The sequence below is a fragment of the Pleurodeles waltl genome, chromosome 2_2, assembly GCF_031143425.1.
Source record: "Pleurodeles waltl isolate 20211129_DDA chromosome 2_2, aPleWal1.hap1.20221129, whole genome shotgun sequence".
NCBI lineage: Eukaryota > Metazoa > Chordata > Amphibia > Caudata > Salamandridae > Pleurodeles > Pleurodeles waltl.
The window spans coordinates 1,101,836,095-1,101,855,425 of record NC_090439.1 but is presented as its reverse complement, the minus strand read 5'-3'; the positions used below and the strand labels follow the sequence as shown (position 1 = coordinate 1,101,855,425).

The window sequence follows — 19,331 nt, the reverse complement described above, 5'->3', positions numbered from 1 at the left end:
CTTCAATCTGTTGAGCCAGACTACACTCAAAGAAGGCTCCACATTCAAAAAGACACAGGGAAGATAAGCACTCTTCCCCCAATTAAGATGAAAAGAAGACTTGCCTTTCAAGAAAAGGACAAGCAGCCACAGGCAAAGGTGGCAAGACAAACAACTCCACTACCATCTCCACCACCATCAATGCATACATCACCGGTAGCCACTCCACCACTGATGCAAAATCCGACTCATACTGCAATGAGTCAAAATGATCCTGATGCGTGGGACCTTTATGATGCTCCTGTATCAGATAACAGCCCAGACTGTTACCCTACAAGGCCGTCGCCACCTGAAGACAGTACATCCTACACGCAGGTGGTCTCAAGGGCAGCTGCGTTTCATAACGTAACCTTGCATTCAGAACCAATTGAGGATGACTTTTTATTTAATACACTCTCCTCCACTCATAGCCAATACCAAAGCTTACCTATGCTCCCAGGAATGCTAAAACATTCAAAACAAATATTTCAGGTGCCTGTTAAAGGCAGAGCCATAACTCCAAGGGTGGAAAAAAAGTATAAGCCACCACCAACAGACCCTGTCTGTATTACGCAGCAATTAACACCAGATTCTGTGGTTGTTGGGGCAGCTCGCAAGAGAGCAAACTCTCATACCTCGGGAGATGCACCACCTCCAGACAAGGAGAGTCGCAAATTCGATGCTGCGGGTAAGAGTTGCATCACAAGCAGCAAACCAATGGCGTATTGCCAATTCACAAGCACTTTTGGCAAGATACGATGGAGCTCATTGGGACGAAATGCAGCATTTCATAGAACACTTACCCAAAGAGTTCCAGAAAAGGGCACAACAAGTGGTAGAAGAAGGACAAAGTATCTCCAATAATCAGATACGGTCATCAATGGACGCAGCAGATACAGCTGCAAGGACAGTAAATACTGCAATAACAATAAGGAGACACGCATGGTTGCGTACGTCAGGATTCAAGCCGGAAATACAACAAGCCGTGCTGAATATGCCCTTTAATGAACAGCAGTTGTTTGGGCTGGAAGTCGACACTGCTATTGAAAAACTCAAAAAAGATACTGATACCGCGAAAGCCATGGGCGCACTCTACTCCCCACAAAGCAGAGGCACATTTCGCAAAACACCATCTAGGGGAGGGTTTCGAGGTCAACCTACAGAGGCCACAACCTCACAAGCAAGGCCCACTTATCAAAGCCAATACCAGCGGGGAAGTTTTCGGGGGCAATATAGAGGGGCACAATTCCCAAAAAATAGAGGGAAGTTCCAAAGCCCCAAAACCCCTCAAAACAAACAGTGACTTCCAAGTCACACATCCCCAACACATAACACCTGTGGGGGGGAGACTAAGACAATTTTACAAACATTGGGAGGAGATAACAACAGACACTTGGGTACTGGCAATTATCCAGCATGGTTACTGCATAGAATTTCTCAAATTCCCTCCAAACGTGCCACCGAAAACACACAAATGTCAAAACAACATATATATCTTCTAGGACTAGAAGTTCAGGCATTACTACTAAAAGAAGCAATAGAATTAGTACCAGAACACCAGAAAGAAACAGGAGTTTACTCTCTGTACTTTCTCATACCCAAAAAAGACAAGACTCTGAGACCTATATTAGACCTCCGAACATTAAATACCTACATCAAATCAGATCACTTTCACATGGTGACATTACAGGACGTAATCCCACTACTCAAACAACAAGACTACATGACAACACTAGACCTAAAGGATGCATTTTTCCATATACCAATACATCCTTCACACAGAAAGTACTTAAGGTTTGTGTTCCAAGGAACACATTACCAATTCAAGGTGTTGCCATTCGGAATAACAACTGCGCCAAGAGTTTTTACAAAGGGCCTAGCAGTCGTAGCTGCACATATCAGAAGGCAGCAAATACATGTGTTCCCGTACCTAGACGATTGGTTAATCAAAACCAACACTCTAGAAAGGTGTTCACAACACACAAAGTATGTCATAGAAACCCTCCACAAACTTTGTTTCTCAATCAACTACACAGTCACACCTTCTGCCGTGCCAAACACAGCAATACTTAGGGGCAACAATCAACACAGCAAAAGGGATTGCCACTCCAAGTCCACAAAGGGTTCAGGCATTTCACAATGCAATACAGGCCATGTATCCAAATCAAAAAATACAAGTCAAAAAGGTGATGAAACTCCTAGGCATGATGTCCTCATGCATAGCCATTGTCCCAAATGCAAGGTTGCACATGCAGCCCTTACAACAGTGCCTAGCATCACAGTGGTCACAGGCACAGGGTCAAATTCTAGATCTGGTGTTGGTAGACCGCCAAACATACACCTCGCTTCAATGGTGGAACAGTATAAATTTAAACCAAGGGCGGCCTTTCCAAGACCCAGTGCCACAATACGTAATAACAACAGATGCCTCCATGATAGGGTGGGGAGCACACCTCAATCAGTACAGCATCCAAGGACAATGGGACACTCACCAAAAACAGTTTCACATAAATCACTTAGAACTATTGGCAGTATTTCTAGCGCTGAAAGCATTTCAACCCATAATAAGCTACAAACACATTCTTGTCAAAACAGACAACATGACAACGATGTATTACCTAAACAAACAGGGAGGCACACACTCAACACAGTTGTGACTCCTGGCACAGAAAATATGGCATTGGGCGATTCACAACCACATTCGCCTAATAGCACAATTTATTCCAGGAATTCAGAACCAGCTAGCGGACAATCTTTCTCGGGATCACCAACAGATCCACGAATGGGAGATTCACCCCCAAATACTAAATACTTACTTCCAAAGTTGGGGAACGCCACAAATAGATCTATTTGCAACAAAGGAAAACGCAAAATGCCAAACCTTCGCATCCAGGTACCCACAAGATCAGTCTCAGGGCAATGCGTTATGGATGAGTTGGTCAGGGATATTTGCTTACGCTTTTCCCCCTCTCCCACTCCTTCCATATCTAGTAAACAAGCTGAGTCAAAACAAACTCAAACTCATACTAATAGCACCGACATGGGCAAGGCAACCTTGGTACACAACACTACTAGACCTCTCAGTAGTGCCTCATGTCAAACTACCAAACAGACCAGATCTGTTAACGCAACACAAACAACAGATCAGACATCCAAATCCAGCATCGCTGAATCTAGCAATCTGGCTCCTGAAGTCCTAGAGTTCGGACATTTAGACCTTACACAGGAATGTATGGAGGTCATAAAACAAGCTAGGAAACCTACCACTAGACATTGCTATGCAAATAAGTGGAAAAGATTTGTCTTTTACTGCCACAATAATCAAATTCAACCCTTACACGCATCTGCCAAAGACATTGTAGGATACTTACTACATTTGCAAAAATCAAAGCTAGCTTTTTCTTCCATTAAAATACATCTTAGAGCAATTTCAGCTTACCTGCAAATTACGCACTCAACTTCTCTATTTAGAATACCAGTCATAAAAGCATTTATGGAAGGTCTAAAGAGAATTATACCACCAAGAACACCACCAGTTCCTTCATGGAACCTCAACATTGTCTTAACACGACTCATGGGTCCACCTTTTGAGCCCATGCACTCTTGTGAAATGCAATACTTAACATGGAAAGTTGCATTTTTAATTGCCATCACATCTTTAAGAAGAGTAAGTGAGATTCAAGCATTTACCATACAAGAACCATTTATTCAGATACACAAGCATAAAGTAGTTCTACGAACAAATCCTAAATTTTTACCAAAAGTCATATCACCGTTCCACTTAAATCAAACAGTTGAATTACCAGTGTTCTTCCCACAGCCAGACTCTGTAGCTGAAAGAGCACTACATACATTGGACATCAAAAGAGCGTTAATGTACTACATTGACAGAACAAAACTAATTCGCAAAACAAAACAATTATTTATTGCTTTCCAAAAACCTCATACAGGAAATCCAATTTCTAAGCAAGGCATTGCTAGATGGATAGTAAAGTGCATTCAAACCTGTTATCTTAAAGCTAAAAGAGAACTCCCTATTACACCAAAGGCACACTCAACTAGAAAGAAAGGTGCTACCATGGCCTTTCTAGGAAATATTCCAATGACAGAAATATGTAAGGCAGCTACATGGTCCACGCCTCATACATTTACCAAACACTACTGTTTAGACGTGCTAACACAGCAAGCCTCAGTAGGCCAAGCAGTACTACGAACATTGTTTCAGACAACTTCAACTCCTACAGGCTGAACCACCGCTTTTGGGGAGATAACTGCTTACTAGTCTATGCACAGCATGTGTATCTGCAGCTACACATGCCACCGAATGGAAAATGTCACTTACCCAGTGTACATCTGTTCGTGGCATTAGTCGCTGCAGATTCACATGCGCCCACCCGCCTCCCCGGGAGCCTGTAGCCGTTTAGAAGTTGATCTTGAACATCTGTATATTTGTAAATATATATATTACTTTAAACTACATTATGTACATACGTATTCACTCCATTGCATGGGCACTATTACTAGCATATACAACTCCTACCTCACCCTCTGCGGGGGGAAACAATCTAAGATGGAGTCGACGCCCATGCGCAATGGAGCCGAAATGGGAGGAGTCCCTCAATCTCGTGACTCGAAAAGACTTCTTCGAAGAAAAACAACTTGTAACACTCCGAGCCCAACACCAGATGGCGGGATGTGCACAGCATGTGAATCTGCAGCGACTAATGCCCCACGAACAGATGTACACTGGGTAAGTGACATTTTCCATATATATATATAAAGTCATTCTCGGAGCCGAGGCCAACAAGTATTTCAGGCCCTTCGATCCCGAAGAAGCCGGCTTCGGAGCCGAAAAAGCACACATACACCGAGGAGCATGGACTTTCAAAGCAATTAAAAGAAAGCCATAAATTTGCAGAAGAACTGACACAAATGGAGGATTCTGACGAGAAACATGCCAGAATACAAATCCATAAAGACACTGCCAAAATCCTCACTGCACCTCCTCTAAGAACAAAGAGAAAACTGGCCTTTCATGGACGTGTTGGACACTGATCAGCCACTGTGTAAAGTGCCAAAACCAAGAGAAAAATCTCTGCCTCCTCAGTTTTCACCTCTCCAATCTCCTCCTCATTCTCCTCACCTAACTGTCTCCCGCCTGCTACCCCCACTGCACAGTCTCCATCACACACTGTACAGTCACAACAAGATGACACTGATCCATGGGACCTCTATAATGATCCTGTTTCAGATAATAGTCCAGAGTGCTAGCCATCAAAGCCATCACCCCCAGAGGATAGCACCTCATATACACAGGTTCTAGCCAGGACAGCGGCATTTCACAACATAGCCATGCACACAGAACCTCTTGAGGATGACTTCTTATTTAACACATTGTCCTCCACTCACGCCACCTACCAAAGTCTACCCATGCTTCCTGGCATGTTAAAACATGCACATCAAATCTTCCAGGAGCCAGTTAAAGCAAGAGCTATTACTCCAAGGGTAGAAAAGAAATATAAGCCACCACCCTCAGACCCAATTTTTATTACCCAACAGCTACCCCCAGACTCCGTAGTGGTCAACGCAGCAAGGAACAGGGCTAACTCCCAGTGCTCTGGGGACCCACCCCCTCCAGAGTAGTAAGAAATTCGATGCTGCAGGTAAAAGGGTGGCATCACAGGCAGCTAATCAATGGCGTATAGCCCATTCGTAGGCCCTAATGGCCAGATATGACAGGGCTCACTGGAATGAGATGAAAGACAGCATCTCCCCAAAGACCAACAGAAGAGAGCCCAGCAGATAGTAGAAGAGGGACATGCAGTCACAAACAACCAGATCAGGTCAGCGTTAGACTCCGCAGACATAGCCGCAAGAACTATTAATACAGCTGTCACCATTAGGCAACATGCATGGCTTAGGTCGTCAGGATTTAAACCTGAAATTCAGCAGGCTGTCCTCAACATGCCTTTTAACGAGCAACAACTATTCGGCACACAGGTTGATACAGCCAGTGACAATGGAAAAAAAGACGCAGACACTGCCAATGCTATGGGGTTGCTTTATGCAACCAATACAGAGGCTCATTTCGAAAGCCTCAATTTAGGGGAGGCTTTAGTCCGCAACAATCTGAGCTATCTACCTCCCAAGCCAAACCCTCTTACCAGACGCAATACCAGAGAGGAGGGTTTCGGGGGAACCAACAGAGGACAATTTCCCAGATCTAGAGGAAAATACCAGCCCTCAAAGCAACCCACTCATACCAAACAGTGACTTTACCAACATCTTCCATCACCACACTTCCCCTGTGGAAGGAAGACTACAAAAGTTCCACACCCACTGGTTACCCATCACAACAGACAATTGGGTGTTATCCATTATCCAACATGGTTACTGCATAGAGTTCACACAAACTCCTCCAGATATTCCCCCAAAAACACACAAACTCCCATCTCAATACATTTCAATGTTGCAAACGGAGGTACAGGCACTATTACTCAAACAAGCCATAGAACTTGTGCCACATCATCAGAAAGGAACAAGGGTTTACTCCCTGTATTTCCTCATTCCTAAAAAGGACAAAACATTGAGACCAATACTAGATCTCAGGACTCTCAATCTCTACATCCGATCAGAACACTTGCACAAGGTAACACTACAACAGCAAGATTTTATGGCAACACTGGATCTACAAGATGCGTATTTTCACATACCCATCCATCCAGCTCACAGAAAATATCTCGGGTTTATAATACAAGGAAAACATTACCAGTTCAAAGCGTTACCTTTCGGGATAACAACAGCTCCCACATGTAGGAAGTTGGCTCTGTATGTACTATTTCAAAGTAAGAAATAGCATGCACAGAGTCCAAGGGTTCCCCTTAGAGGTAAGATAGTGGCAAAAAGAGATAATTCTAATGCTCTATTTTGTGGTAGTGTGGTCGAGCAGTAGGCTTATTAGAGGGTACTGTTAAGCATTTGTTGTTCACACACAGACAATAAATGAGGAACACACACTCCGACTATTCCAGGCCAATAGGTTTTTGTATAGAAAAATATATTTTCTTAGTTTATTTTAAGAACCACAGGGTCAAGATTTACAATTAATACTTCAAATGAAAGGTACTTCACTTAGGTATCATAGGAACTTTGAATTAGCAAAATAGCATGTACAGAAATGGCAATAAGCTATTTTAAAACTAGACACAGTGCAAATTTCAACAGTTCCTGGGGGAGGTAAGTATTTGTTAGTTTTGCAGGTAAGTAAACCACCTACAGGGTTCAAAGTTGGGTCCAAGGTAGCTCACCGTGGGGGTTCAGGGCAACCCCAAAGTTACCACACCAGCAGCTCCGGGCCAGTCAGGTGCAGAGGTCAAAGTGGTGCCCAAAACACATAGGCTTCAATGGAGAAGGGGGTGCCCTGGTTCCAGTCTGCCAGCAAGTAGGTACCCGCGACTTCGGAGGGCAGACCAGGGGGGTTTTGTAGGGCACCATGGGGGGGGGACACAAGTCAGCACAAAAAGTACACCCTCAGCGGCACGGGGGCGGCCGGGTGCAGAGTGCAAACAGGCATCGGGTTTGCAATGGAGTTCAATGGGAGACCTAGGGGTCTCTTCAGCGAAGCAGGCAGGCAAGGTGGGGTGGGTGGGGCTCCTCGGGGTAGCCACCACCTGGGCAAGGGAGAGGGCCACCTGGGGGTCGCTCCTGCACTGGAGGTCGGATCCTTCAGGTCCTGGGGGCTGCGGCTGCGGGTGCAGTGTTTTTACTAGGCGTCGGGTTCTTAGAAGCAGGCAGTCGCGGTCAGGGGGAGCCTCTGGATTCCCTCTGCAGGCGTCGCTGGGGAGGCTCAGGGGGGTCAACTCTGGCTTCTCACAGGGTCGCCTGGGAGTTCTCCCTGTAGTGTTGTTTCTCCGCAAGTCGAGCCGGGGGCGTCGGGTGCAGAGTGGAAAGTCTCACGCTTCCGACGGGAAACGTGCCGTCCTTTAAAAGTTGTTTCTTCTTTGGAGCCGAGCCGCTGTCCTCTGGAGTTCTTGGTCCTTTTAGTTGCAGGGTACTCCTCTGAGGCTTCAGAGGTCGCTGGACCCTGGGGGACGCATCGCTGTTGCAGTTTTTCTTGACGTGGGGAGACAGGCCGGTAGGGCTGGGGCCAAAGCGGTTGGTATCTCCGTCTTCTCTGCAGGACCTTCATGTCAGCAGTCCTTCTTCGTCTTCAGGTTGCAGGAATCTATCTTCTTAGGTTCTGGGGGCCCCTAAATACTCAATTTAGGGGTGTTAGGTCTGGGGGGTTAGTGGCCAATGGCTACTAGCCCTGAGGGTGGCTACACCCTCATTGTGCTTCCTCCCGGTGGGGAGGGGGCACATCCCTAATCCTATTGAGGGAATCCTCCATTGCAAGATAGAGGATTTCTAAAAGTCAGTGTCACCTCAGCTCAGGACACCTTAAGGGCTGTCCTGACTGGCCAGTGACTCCTCCTTGTTTTTCTCATTACCTCCTCTGGCCTTGCTGCCAAAAGTGGGGCCGTGGCCGGAGGGGGCTTTTTGGTGCAAAAAACAAACAAACCTGGTGTCTAGTGGTTTCTGCCACCCTTGGTGGCAGATAGGCCTAAGAAAAATAGGCTGATCTGCCCCCTTTAGAGTGCAGAAATGGCCTAAAATAAATGTACCCCCTTAGGGGAGCGACCCTTGTGTGAAACTGACCTAAAAAAAAATAAAAAAAACCCTGGTGTCTAGTGGTTTCTGCCCCATGGGCAGAAATGGCCTAAAAACAATTTGCCCCGGGGAGCGACCCTTGCCAATATAAACATATTTAAAAAAAAAACACAAAAACTGATCAGCCTCATCAATATAGGCCGATCTACCTCTGGGGGGGCAGAATAGGCCTAATCGAATTATTTCCCCCTGGGGAGCGACCCTTGCCTAAGGGGTTGCTCCCCTTAAGATACAACACACACAAAAAAACAATACATTGTGTCTAGTGGATTCTGCGCCCCGCCCCGCCGTGGCAGACCGGCCTAATCAGTGCCCAGGATGACATCCGAAGAAAGGAAAAGCCTTTACTTTCTTTTGATGTCTCTGCCTGCCCCCTCCTCCCGAGCATGCTTCCCTCGTGGGCTGGTCCCAGGATGTCTCTGCCTGCCCCAGCAATAGGACTTTTAATGGATAGCTCCTGGCCTAGTTTAACACCCAGCTTTTTCTGGCTTGCCTGGGGGAGAGGGCTACTCCTAGTTCAGAGGGCCACCAGTTTGAAGACCAGAGGTCCTGCGCTTTGCCGAACTGCAAAATTTAATTTTTCTTCGCTGTTCATTTGGAGATACTTTGCAGACATTCACACAATCTTCCTCATACAGTCCAGCAATCGGTGCTTTGTACCGTCACTGATCAGCGGAGATGATCGGCTGGCTATCGTCTGAGAATGTTATTATAACATTGTCATAGGATTCAATAGTTTGGGTCAGGAGATCTACGTCGATGTTACAGTGTTGGGCTGAAATATGACCCCTGAGGCACTGCTTTATTGCTGGAGACAATGCAGGATTTAAATGAGCCCAGCGTGATTTTGTGTACGGCTGTCTAAAAAAATCAGGTAGCCACCAAAGTGTGTTGTCCCGACACTGATTCCATGCAGTCTGTCCAGCGGTACTGCATGAAGACCCTACCAAAAAATTGCTGATCGGTACTAAACCGGTTTCTGCTGTTTAATTGGTATATTAAGTGGAGTCACTCCTTTGATTTGCTGTGTGTTCTTTTGTTTCTTTCTGACCAGTTACTAAAGCTTGAAGCTGACAAAATCACGCAGGAATATGGCTATTGCACATTGGATGGACACAGAGAGAAAATAGGTAACTTTAAGACAGAACCACCAGGACTGTTCCGTGGCCGTGGAGATCATCCTAAAATGGGAATGCTGAAGAAGAGGATTATGCCTAAAGACGTTATCATAAATTGTAGCAAGTAAGATTTTTTTCATATATAGTTTTTGTCAGCCAGTGCTTGTTGCTGTAAGTGGAATCATGTATTCTACAGCTAAATGTAGTTTCACGATCATAGTTGTCAGAGTTTTTGTGCTGGTCTATCTCATTTATAGGTTTATTTGTTTTCAAAGACATTCTCTTCACATTGCATTCATTGTCGGGTGGATAAATAGTGCGTGTGAACTCTTAAACCTATAAAACGTTGAGGACATTAGGTGGCCAAACATTTTCAGTTTCATATTGTCTCATATTAATTTCTTGGTACTTTTCTATAGAGCATATCTGAGATCTAGTTAGGGAGCTACAGAACGCCCAATGGTTATTAGTCCTCAATGAATGTTATTGAGTCCATCTGCCTTTGGTGTTCTGGGACTGATATGCTGGGGCCCTGAAAACTGAGTACTAAGTACAACGCCTTACAACAGACTGCTACAGTAGCAGGTTCAGCAGTAAACGTTTTACTCAGGAAGGTGGTATGGTGTTAGAAACTCAGAAAAAAATATTCCCATTTATATGATTGTCTAGACAGTGCTCTAACTTATTAAGCAAAAACAACACTGTGAAAAATATACTAAGCAAATCAGTAGAGCATGTTTGTGGGAAATAGTATAAACCAGGAACTAGACCGAAAAGCTGTCCAGTCTAGCAAGTAATTAGGCTTCTGCATCTTCCATTGCCAAAAGGGTCAGTACTTAAGTTTTTGATCTGTCACCATTTGAAGCTGACCACACATTAGCAGGTGTAAATCCAGTCTTTACCCTGGTGCAGTCCTTAGGGACCGTTTACTTCGTGATACAGTACAGGAGTACAAATCAGAGGGACATGCTGCTCCTTTGATTACCCTGTCCTGCTTTTCTGCTCCAGTTTATATCTGACTGGGTAGAGTCGCACCCACTGTGTGGTATAGATTCACCCACTGTGGTCACTGGTCCAAACAAAATGCTCTTCTCATACAAGAGAGGTTTCCACCTGGATATCTGCTGAATAAGGGGGTGTCCACCAGTTAGTGGATCAGGAGTTCGTAGGAGACTGAGATGACTCCATTCATGGAAATCAGACAGCACCTGCAAGTTTCAGTAGCGGGTCAGTTCAAGGTGCTGGCCTTTAAATATGTACCAAGTGCCTCCTCCCAGTCGCTGATTTTCTCAGGAGAGGTCACCAAGTGTTCCTATATCTGGATGACTGATTAATCAAAGTACCATCCAAGGAAAAAGCAACAGATTTCACAAATGCCTGCATCAATCTGTTCTGGAGTTTAGGTCTTACTCTGAACAAGGAAGAGTCATTGTTATAACACCGAATAAAGATCCAGTTTCTGTGAGTAATAGACACTCCATTGGGGACTGTCCTACAAGGCACTGCACAACACAGGACCGGCATACCACAGCCACTGCCTTGCCCTCTACATACCCAACAGACATCTCCGTTCTTCCCAGCTTGTCATTGCAGCCGTCCCCAAGATCTGGAAAAACACAGCAGGAGGAAGATTCTATAACCAAGCAGCCTGGACATGGAACACGCTGCCTCTCAAGCTCAGGTAGGCCGCATCACTGAAGCAGTTCAGGAAGGACCTCAAGACCTGGCTCTTCGACTGAGCAACATGCCTACAAAGAGCGCCTTGAGACCCTATGGGTGATCAGCTGCACTCTACAAATCTCTGATTGATTGATTTATTGATTAAGGAAGCCATTTTCGTCCAAGGAGAGATACTAAGTTGCAGGCGATATCAAGAACTGTTGCTGGAAAGCAGATGATCACAATGAGACATTACAAATCCCCGATAGGCCTCATGGCTTCATGTATAGGCCTCATTCCAATTTGCAAACTTTGTATGCAACTTGTTGAGCAGGATCTGGATCTTTGCTGGAAACAGGTGGAAGGCTCATTGGAGGATATGGTCTGTCACAAGGTGATTGAAACAGGCTCTAATGTGTTGGAGGATTCCAGCAAACCTAAACACAGGCCTTTTTTTTTTTTACCAGTAACAGAAAGATTGTTACTTACCACAGACACACCCATGAATGGATAGGGAGCTCACCTCCAAGAGCTTTCAACCAGAGGTCTTTAGTCAGAAGCAGAAAAGAAGCTACACATGAATGTGTTGGAGTTCTGGGTCATAAGACTAGGCTTGCAAGCTTTCCTTCCCAGATTGGCAGGTCAGCCAGTCTTAATCAGAACAGACAACACGAAATTCATATTCTAAATAGCCAAGCAAAGAGGAACATGGTCCAGAATTCTTTCAGAGGAAGCACAGCTGCAGTGGAACTGGGCCATTTCTCATAAGATAGTCAGTACTGTGGAATATCTTTCAGGCTGCCGGAATGATCAGGCAGATGTGCTCAGCCGGCAGTTGACAGGCAGAAGCTGGTGGATTACATCTTCAGTCAGTGGAGTCACCCCACAATCTATCTTTCTGTCACTCCAGGTAACAGAAAATGCTGGTGCTTCACAAGCAGGTTTTGGCATCCAGAGATGATGGGCAATGTTTTTGATCAGTTGGTTCAAAATATTTGCCTACGCCTTTCTGCTTTTTCCCCTGATCACAAGGGTGTTGAAGAAGGCAAAGATAGACCACTGCCCTCTGGTCCTCATTGCACCATCTTGGCCTTGTGAGTACGGGTACAGTGAGTGGCTTTACATTTGATCATATAGGCCTTCAGTGCCATGCTTACTTACCTGTGCCTACTACCCCTCCTGGGCTGTAGGCCATCAACCAGTACTCTGCATCCATCTCTATCCTGGGCTTTTATTTCAGTCTGACTCCAGGTGTAGCCCATCTCCTTGCAGTCAGCCTCGAGACCTTGGCGCCAAGTGTTTCTTGGCCTTCCTATTTTCCTTTTCCATTGAGGGTTCCAGTTCAGGGATTGCCTGGTGGTGTTCGATGTGGGCTTGCAGAGGGTTTATCCTATCCAGCCCGGGCAAGTCTGCTGCCATAGGTCGTTGTTGGTGATGGTGTTTGGTTAGAGGATGTGGAGGATTATCCTTAGACAGGTGTTGATGAAGGTATGGACTTTGTTGGTGGTGGTCACTGTTGTTCTCCAGGTTTCTGCTTTTTACAGAAGAATCGATTTTACATCGGTGTTAGAAATCCTGGTCTTGGTTTGCAGCATTAGGTCCTTTGAGCACCAGATCTTCTTTAGCTGAATAAAGGAAGCCCTTGCGTTGCTGATTTTTGACTTGAGGTCGGTGTCTGTGCTGCCCTGCTTGTTAATGACAATACCGGGTAGGTAAGGCCTCAACTTCCTCCACTGCATCATTTGTAAGAGTGTCTGGATATGTGTTGGTCATGTTAGCCTTCGTGATCTTAGGTTTTTTCACGTGAATGTTGAAGCCTAGTTGTGCTGGTGTAGCTGCCACATTGTCTGTCTTCTCTTGCATCTGCAGATGGGTATGTGAGAGTAGGGCCAGGTTGTCGAGCTGCGTCCAAGGTGTCTACTGGATCCCAGTACTACTTCTTGCTATGGATGTCTTAATTATCCACTCTATGGCTAGCAGGAGGAGAAAAGGCAAAAACAAACAACCCTGGCAGACTCCAGTCCTCAATTGGGAAGGCCCCATTAGTTGTCCTCCATGGAATATCTTGCAGGTCATTTCCCTCGCAAAGAGGTCCTAGTGATTCATACAAGCTTATCTGTCACCCCATAGTGGTAGATGAGTTTCCAAAGGCTCTCTGCCAAAGCTGTTGAATGCCTTCTCATTGTCGATTAAATTAACAGAGGTGGGAGTGCCATTCCATTGACTGCTCAATGGTGATGCACAGTGTTGAAACCTTGTCTGTGCAGGATTTATCTTTGGAAGCCAGCTTGCAGGTCTCGCAAGTGAGTGTCATCTTGCTCCATTTGCCCAGAATCATAGGATGTTGAGCTGATGCTCGAACTTAGGTCCCCAGTTCCAGAGTTGACAGCTGTAGCACCACATCCTCTTTCCATCCCTGGGTTTGGGCAATTTACTCACATCCATGGGTTGCCCCTTCCACCAGAAACTCCTGTTGCTCTTTCTCACTTGTGTTGTCCTCCAGTCTCCATCTTTGCTCTCTCGTTTATTGCTTTTCCCCCCTCCTGCTCCTCTGTTGCCCTCACCCCAATCATGTTTTTTTTAAAATAGTGCTTTAAAGTGTGTCGAGCTATGTTAATGACCCATTTCGGATCGTAAAAAACTAACAAGGGCACCCATGTCATGCAAACGCATGCACATGCAATGTCTTTTTTCTTTTTATTATTGGCATTGGTATACTATACAGCATGAACTAAAGGCATTGGCAGAGCCAGTAGGTCGCAAAGACCAGTACTATTGACTTTGCTAATGCCTGATCTCTAGTTATTGCAATCTTTGCAGAAGCAACACACTTCACTTACTCTGAGCTCTCTGCACAAGACGCTGGGTCTGAGCCGGTTAAATTTCAGCTGTAGTTGGGTCATATTTATACCCATGTATTTGGGTTGGCTGTACGAAAACACAGAGGACAATGGAAATTACTTTCGTTCTGTCCCCCCTAGTACCCCTGGTTTGGTATCGGCAGTAAATGTTTTTTGCCAATTCTGAACTTTATTGGCTTTGCCGATACTTGTTTTGCCAATAGACAAGACTTGTTGTCTTTTCCAGTACTTGTTTTTCTCATTACTTCTTCTCAGGGGCCACAGCGCCCCAGACACACTACTTAGCCTAGCTGAAGAATATAATGAACTACCTACGTTGTTTGGCACAGCTGGTATTCAATGCAGCAGCACTATAGACTAGTACCTTTTTTCAGCAGAACAAAAATACACCACCACAGCCATCAGGAAGCTCAAATGATTTCATTCCACTTAGACTTATTTCAGCATTTGTTGAACTGTTCCATCATCTAGTTTAATACCAGCGTGAATATTCTCTGCTCATGAAGTCACTGGTTCAGTCCTCACCAACTTTGTGTTTGCCATAACTTCTCTGAAATCATTTCTCAGTTGCTTAAAAGTAGACCCACAATCAGTTTAAAATATTAATTTTAATCAATACATACTCCTTTTTTAGCTGTATCTTTTACTCTGTGAGCAAACAATTGCTTTTGAGCGTTGTTGCAACCTACATATTTCCTGTCCACAAGGGACCCTATTTAATATCCCCAGTGCTTATTTTTTTCAAAGGTTTTTATACAATAATTACAATGCCTTTATTATTCAGGATAAAAAAGGCACCTTTCATCCACCAAGGATGTTTTTGATTACTGTCTCCTGCCAATGGATTTCACTTTTTGCACAGCTGTAAATGATGGTTCTGTGTGATCATGCATAATGCGTAAAAAAGTGTTACAGGTAGTTCTTAACTGTTATGTATAAATATTAAAGTATATTTCTGAATAAACACACTGAATTGATATATGAAATAATGTTTTGTTCCTTTTTTTAGTACTTATTTTTTTAGTAAACACAGAAGCTTTTATTTTCCCCTTTGTATTTATTATCTCCATTGTAAAATGCAGGGCAAATAAAATGAAGCCAGTGGACTTTGGGTATTGCATGCTCAAACCACATTTTATACAAATTGTGAATGTAGAACTTGAGTTCAAGCAATGCCCTTTTGAGTACAGTGATGCAGAAGGTGTAGGCACACTTATACCACCATGGCCCCATCACAATACCTGGCCGAAACCTTCGCACTTCACATCAAGCATCGCTTTTTGGCTCTGCGTTTGGGAGCATCTCCTGCTAGAGCGGGTCAACCATCGTGGAAGAATAGAGGAGAGACTTCCTGCAGGCTATGCAAAGGGCCAAAAGAAGATATGGTTCACCTGATTTGTATCTGTCCAGCCTTAAAAGAAGCCCGCAGACAACTATTAAAACCACTTTTTATGAGAAATGGGTCTCGTTCCTGTCGGTCAGCGGTGATGTCATTGTTTGATCCTAATGATGCACAATCAATATGCAAACTTATCAAATTCTTGACTGCACACACCAAAGACGTAACCTGGCATCCGGGATGCATACCTAATCACGCACTTTGTTTTGCTTCTTAGAATTAAGAAACTGATTTTAGATCCTCGCATGGTTTCATGGCCAAGGAATTTACGGAATTTTGAGATGTTTTTATCTTTAAACATGTTGTATTATGAGATGATTGTTATGGTTTTTATTAACTAAACAATAAAGATTATTATTATGCCTCTCAGTGATGCAGAAGCTGTAGGCCCTGGCTACATTGATTCCACTTAACATTTGAGGATGCTTACCAAGGCCAGACTGATTAGCTTTGTCAATGCTTGTTGTAGGAAAGGTTTTGCTGCATGCACTTTGAACTTGCATGTGCAATGTTCCAGAGGGTGATACACAAGTTGCTGGGAAAAACTGCACATTTTACGTATTTTCAGGATGATATTTTGGTGAATGAAAGGGGCATGATCAAACACTAGAAAACATATTAAATGTATTGAAACAAAATGGACTGACCATTAAGGGCTAGCAGTGCAACTGGGCACCAATGAAGTAGACTTGTGCCAGTTGGGAAGACATTATTTTGAAGGAAGGTTTAGTGAAGATGAAAAGGGAGGCTCCAGATCCAGCCAATAAAGAAGAGCTCATTTTGTTCTTAGGACTAGCAGAGCATTATGCTACGCATAGTTCAGATTTTGCAGAGAAAACTAGAAGGATGTAGGAGTTACTTAAGAGGGATGAAAAGTTTGTGTGGTGTCAAGATTTTAAGGATACCTGTGATAGCTCGAAGGGAGATGTGTGGCACTCAGTCTGAAACCTTTTGACCCCTTTTACCACCAGTCATGTTACTATTGTGAGCGACTATCGAGTTGGAGCTCTACTTATGCAAGTGAGGGATGCTGAGAGGTTCCGGTGGCTTATGCTTACGCCAACCATTTCCACTACAAAATAGCAACTGTAGGAAAGTCCTCCTTTTTGCCCTGGTCACCCCCAAAACGTTTTGGACAGGTACTGGTGGTTACTGACTCTTGGCTGTGCCTTGGGTACTGCTTACCAGTCCCAGGGCCAGTGCTCTGTGTTAAGTGGATATGCAAATTAGGCTCATTATAATTGGCAAAATTAACCTACCTATAAGTCCCTAGTATATGGTAGGGAATGGAGGTTTAGGGACCCCAGCATAAGTAGTCACCCCATAGGTGCACTGCTGAGGTGCCCAGAGTCATTTTAAATGCAGGCCTGCCTTGCTGGCTACTTTTGAACTGAAGTTACATGCAAATTCGACTTTGGAATGAAAAGTAGTTCCAAAGTCTTAAACTAACTTAGTTTTACATATGTCACACCTGAGGTGTGCCCTATGTGCCCCTAGGGCTGGGCGCCATGTAAGCATAAGCAGGGACCTTATAAAATAGCTTTATAAGCCCTGGTGAGGTAAAAAAGCCAACTTTGTTTTTCTCTCATTGTAGTGAATGGCCTCCATAGGCTAGAATAGGGAGACTTTATTTTAATTTAAAAAAATCCCCTTAAGTAACCGATACTACAAGTTTGGTATCAAACGAATTGTTATAATAAATCCCACAACTTCTAGTTGTTGGATTTAATATAACTTGTTCAGGTAAAGAGTTTTAAACTTTACCTGAAAAGTTGCCATCTTCATCCCTACAGTGTGTTTGCTGCTTCGCCCTGATTGGCCAGGCTCTGGAAGCCTGGCCAGGCTGCCTTGATGAGGTGTGGAGTGGCCTGGCTCAACACAGAGATTTGCCTGGGGGAGGAGATCTCCCCTCAGCAGATGGGGAAGCAGGAAGGGAGAGGGCTGCCAAACTGGTCTTCAAAGGCAGGGAAGGACATTTGGAGCAACCCAGCAACACCCTCTCATCCTGCAAACCCAGGCAGTTAGGTGCCCCCTTGATTAGATTAGGAGAGGGGTGTGTTTAGGATTATTAGCCACACCAGTGGGTGGGCTCAGCCAGATGTAACCCCCAAAAATCGCTTTCAGCCATGATGGATTTTTGAGGAATGTTGCTCCCTGTTATTGATTTTTGCCACACTTCCCAGTAAGTGGTCATCACAGGGGGAAAGACCCTTCCCCTGATTGGAGAACCAGGACCCCCCTGTTTTTCACCCAGGAGAAAGGATAAAACTGGCAGACCTGCACCCACACCTCAGATCCCTATCAGATTCCAACAGGGAAGAACTACAGAAGGACTGCCCTGCTGGACCCCTGGCCTGCACCTGGACACTGCACTCTGGAGGACTGCACCAGCTGCACACTTGGGCTTCAGCACAAGAAGGACTTTGCCTGGCTTCAACTGGTTGAAGGAGGGACTCCCTGTTTGCTACAGGTGAAAACTTGCTAACCAGGGTCCCCTGCACTAGCTCCTGAAGAAACCAACCAGCTGACCACTGTCCAGTGGCTAAAAAGGAGTTTGCGCCAGGTGTACCCTGGGAGTTGTAGTCCGCACCCCCCAAGGAGCATCTCAGAGCTTCTGGAGCCTTGGGGTGAACTGTGGACCTCAAACGAACCTTAAAAGAACATCTGGAAGAAGATCCAGAACTTTGGAGAACTTTTGGAAAAAGCTCAATAGAGGGACCGACCCGCCGCAGCAACTGTAGCCGGCTTGCCTCAACCGCGACCCGGCCTGACTTGCAGGTTCGTCCTGGTGAAAAAAATCTAGAAAAAAAAGTGACTAAGCCCGAATGTAGGAAGTTGACCGGGACCTCCCAGGCAGCATATCCGAAGAGGGCTCCAAGGATGTCGGATCAAGATTCAGGTTTGCCCCAGTCGGAGGATTTTCACCTTGAAAAAACAACTAAGTCCAAAGATAAAAATATCCACCGCGGGCTCCTGCGATGCGTATCCGCGGAAGAGTTCCAGGAGGTCGGATTGGACTGGCAGGTTCGTCCCGCTGAAGAAAATCTCCAGAAAAACAACTAAGTCCTAAGGTAAACTTTTGACCGAGGCCTCTCGTGGGCTGTAGCTGAGCCGGGCTCCACCACGGTCGGCCTTAAACTTTGACTTTGCCCCAGTCGAGGTGCGTCCAGATGACCAGATTGGTGCTTTTTGTTTCTATGCACTAGAAAGCATTAATTATTTTAAAATTCATATCTCCGGTTCCCCTTATCCGATTCTATTCGTTTCGGTGTCATTTTAAAACCAAAAATATTTCCTATTTTTATTAATTGATTTTGGATTTTTAAACTGTTTCATGTGTTTGATTTAATTACTGTTTTGTGATATTTGAATGCTTTACGCTTTGTCTCCTAAGTTAAGACTTGTCGCTCGTTGCCAAGCTACCAAGGGATGAGCTAGGTTTAATTTACTGAGAACTAACTAGACCTAAGTGGAGGTTAGTGGCCTATTGCTAAGTATAGGTACCTGCCCTTACCAGTAACCCATTTTCCAACAGCAACCATGTAAAAGAAATTCGATCCCCAACCC

General features: G+C 44.9%; 1 protein-coding gene across 3 annotated transcripts in view; it reads left to right on the top strand.

Annotated features, from left to right (window-relative positions):
• The window catches only part of TOP1MT (DNA topoisomerase I mitochondrial), a 711,804-nt gene that overhangs the window by 404,427 nt on the left and 288,046 nt on the right, over window positions 1-19,331 (top strand). For all 3 annotated transcript variants that reach the window (XM_069220874.1, XM_069220875.1, XM_069220876.1), the window contains one exon: window positions 9,782-9,969. In XM_069220874.1, the coding sequence (XP_069076975.1) occupies window positions 9,782-9,969 (188 nt within the window). The remainder of the gene's footprint in view (window positions 1-9,781; window positions 9,970-19,331) is intronic.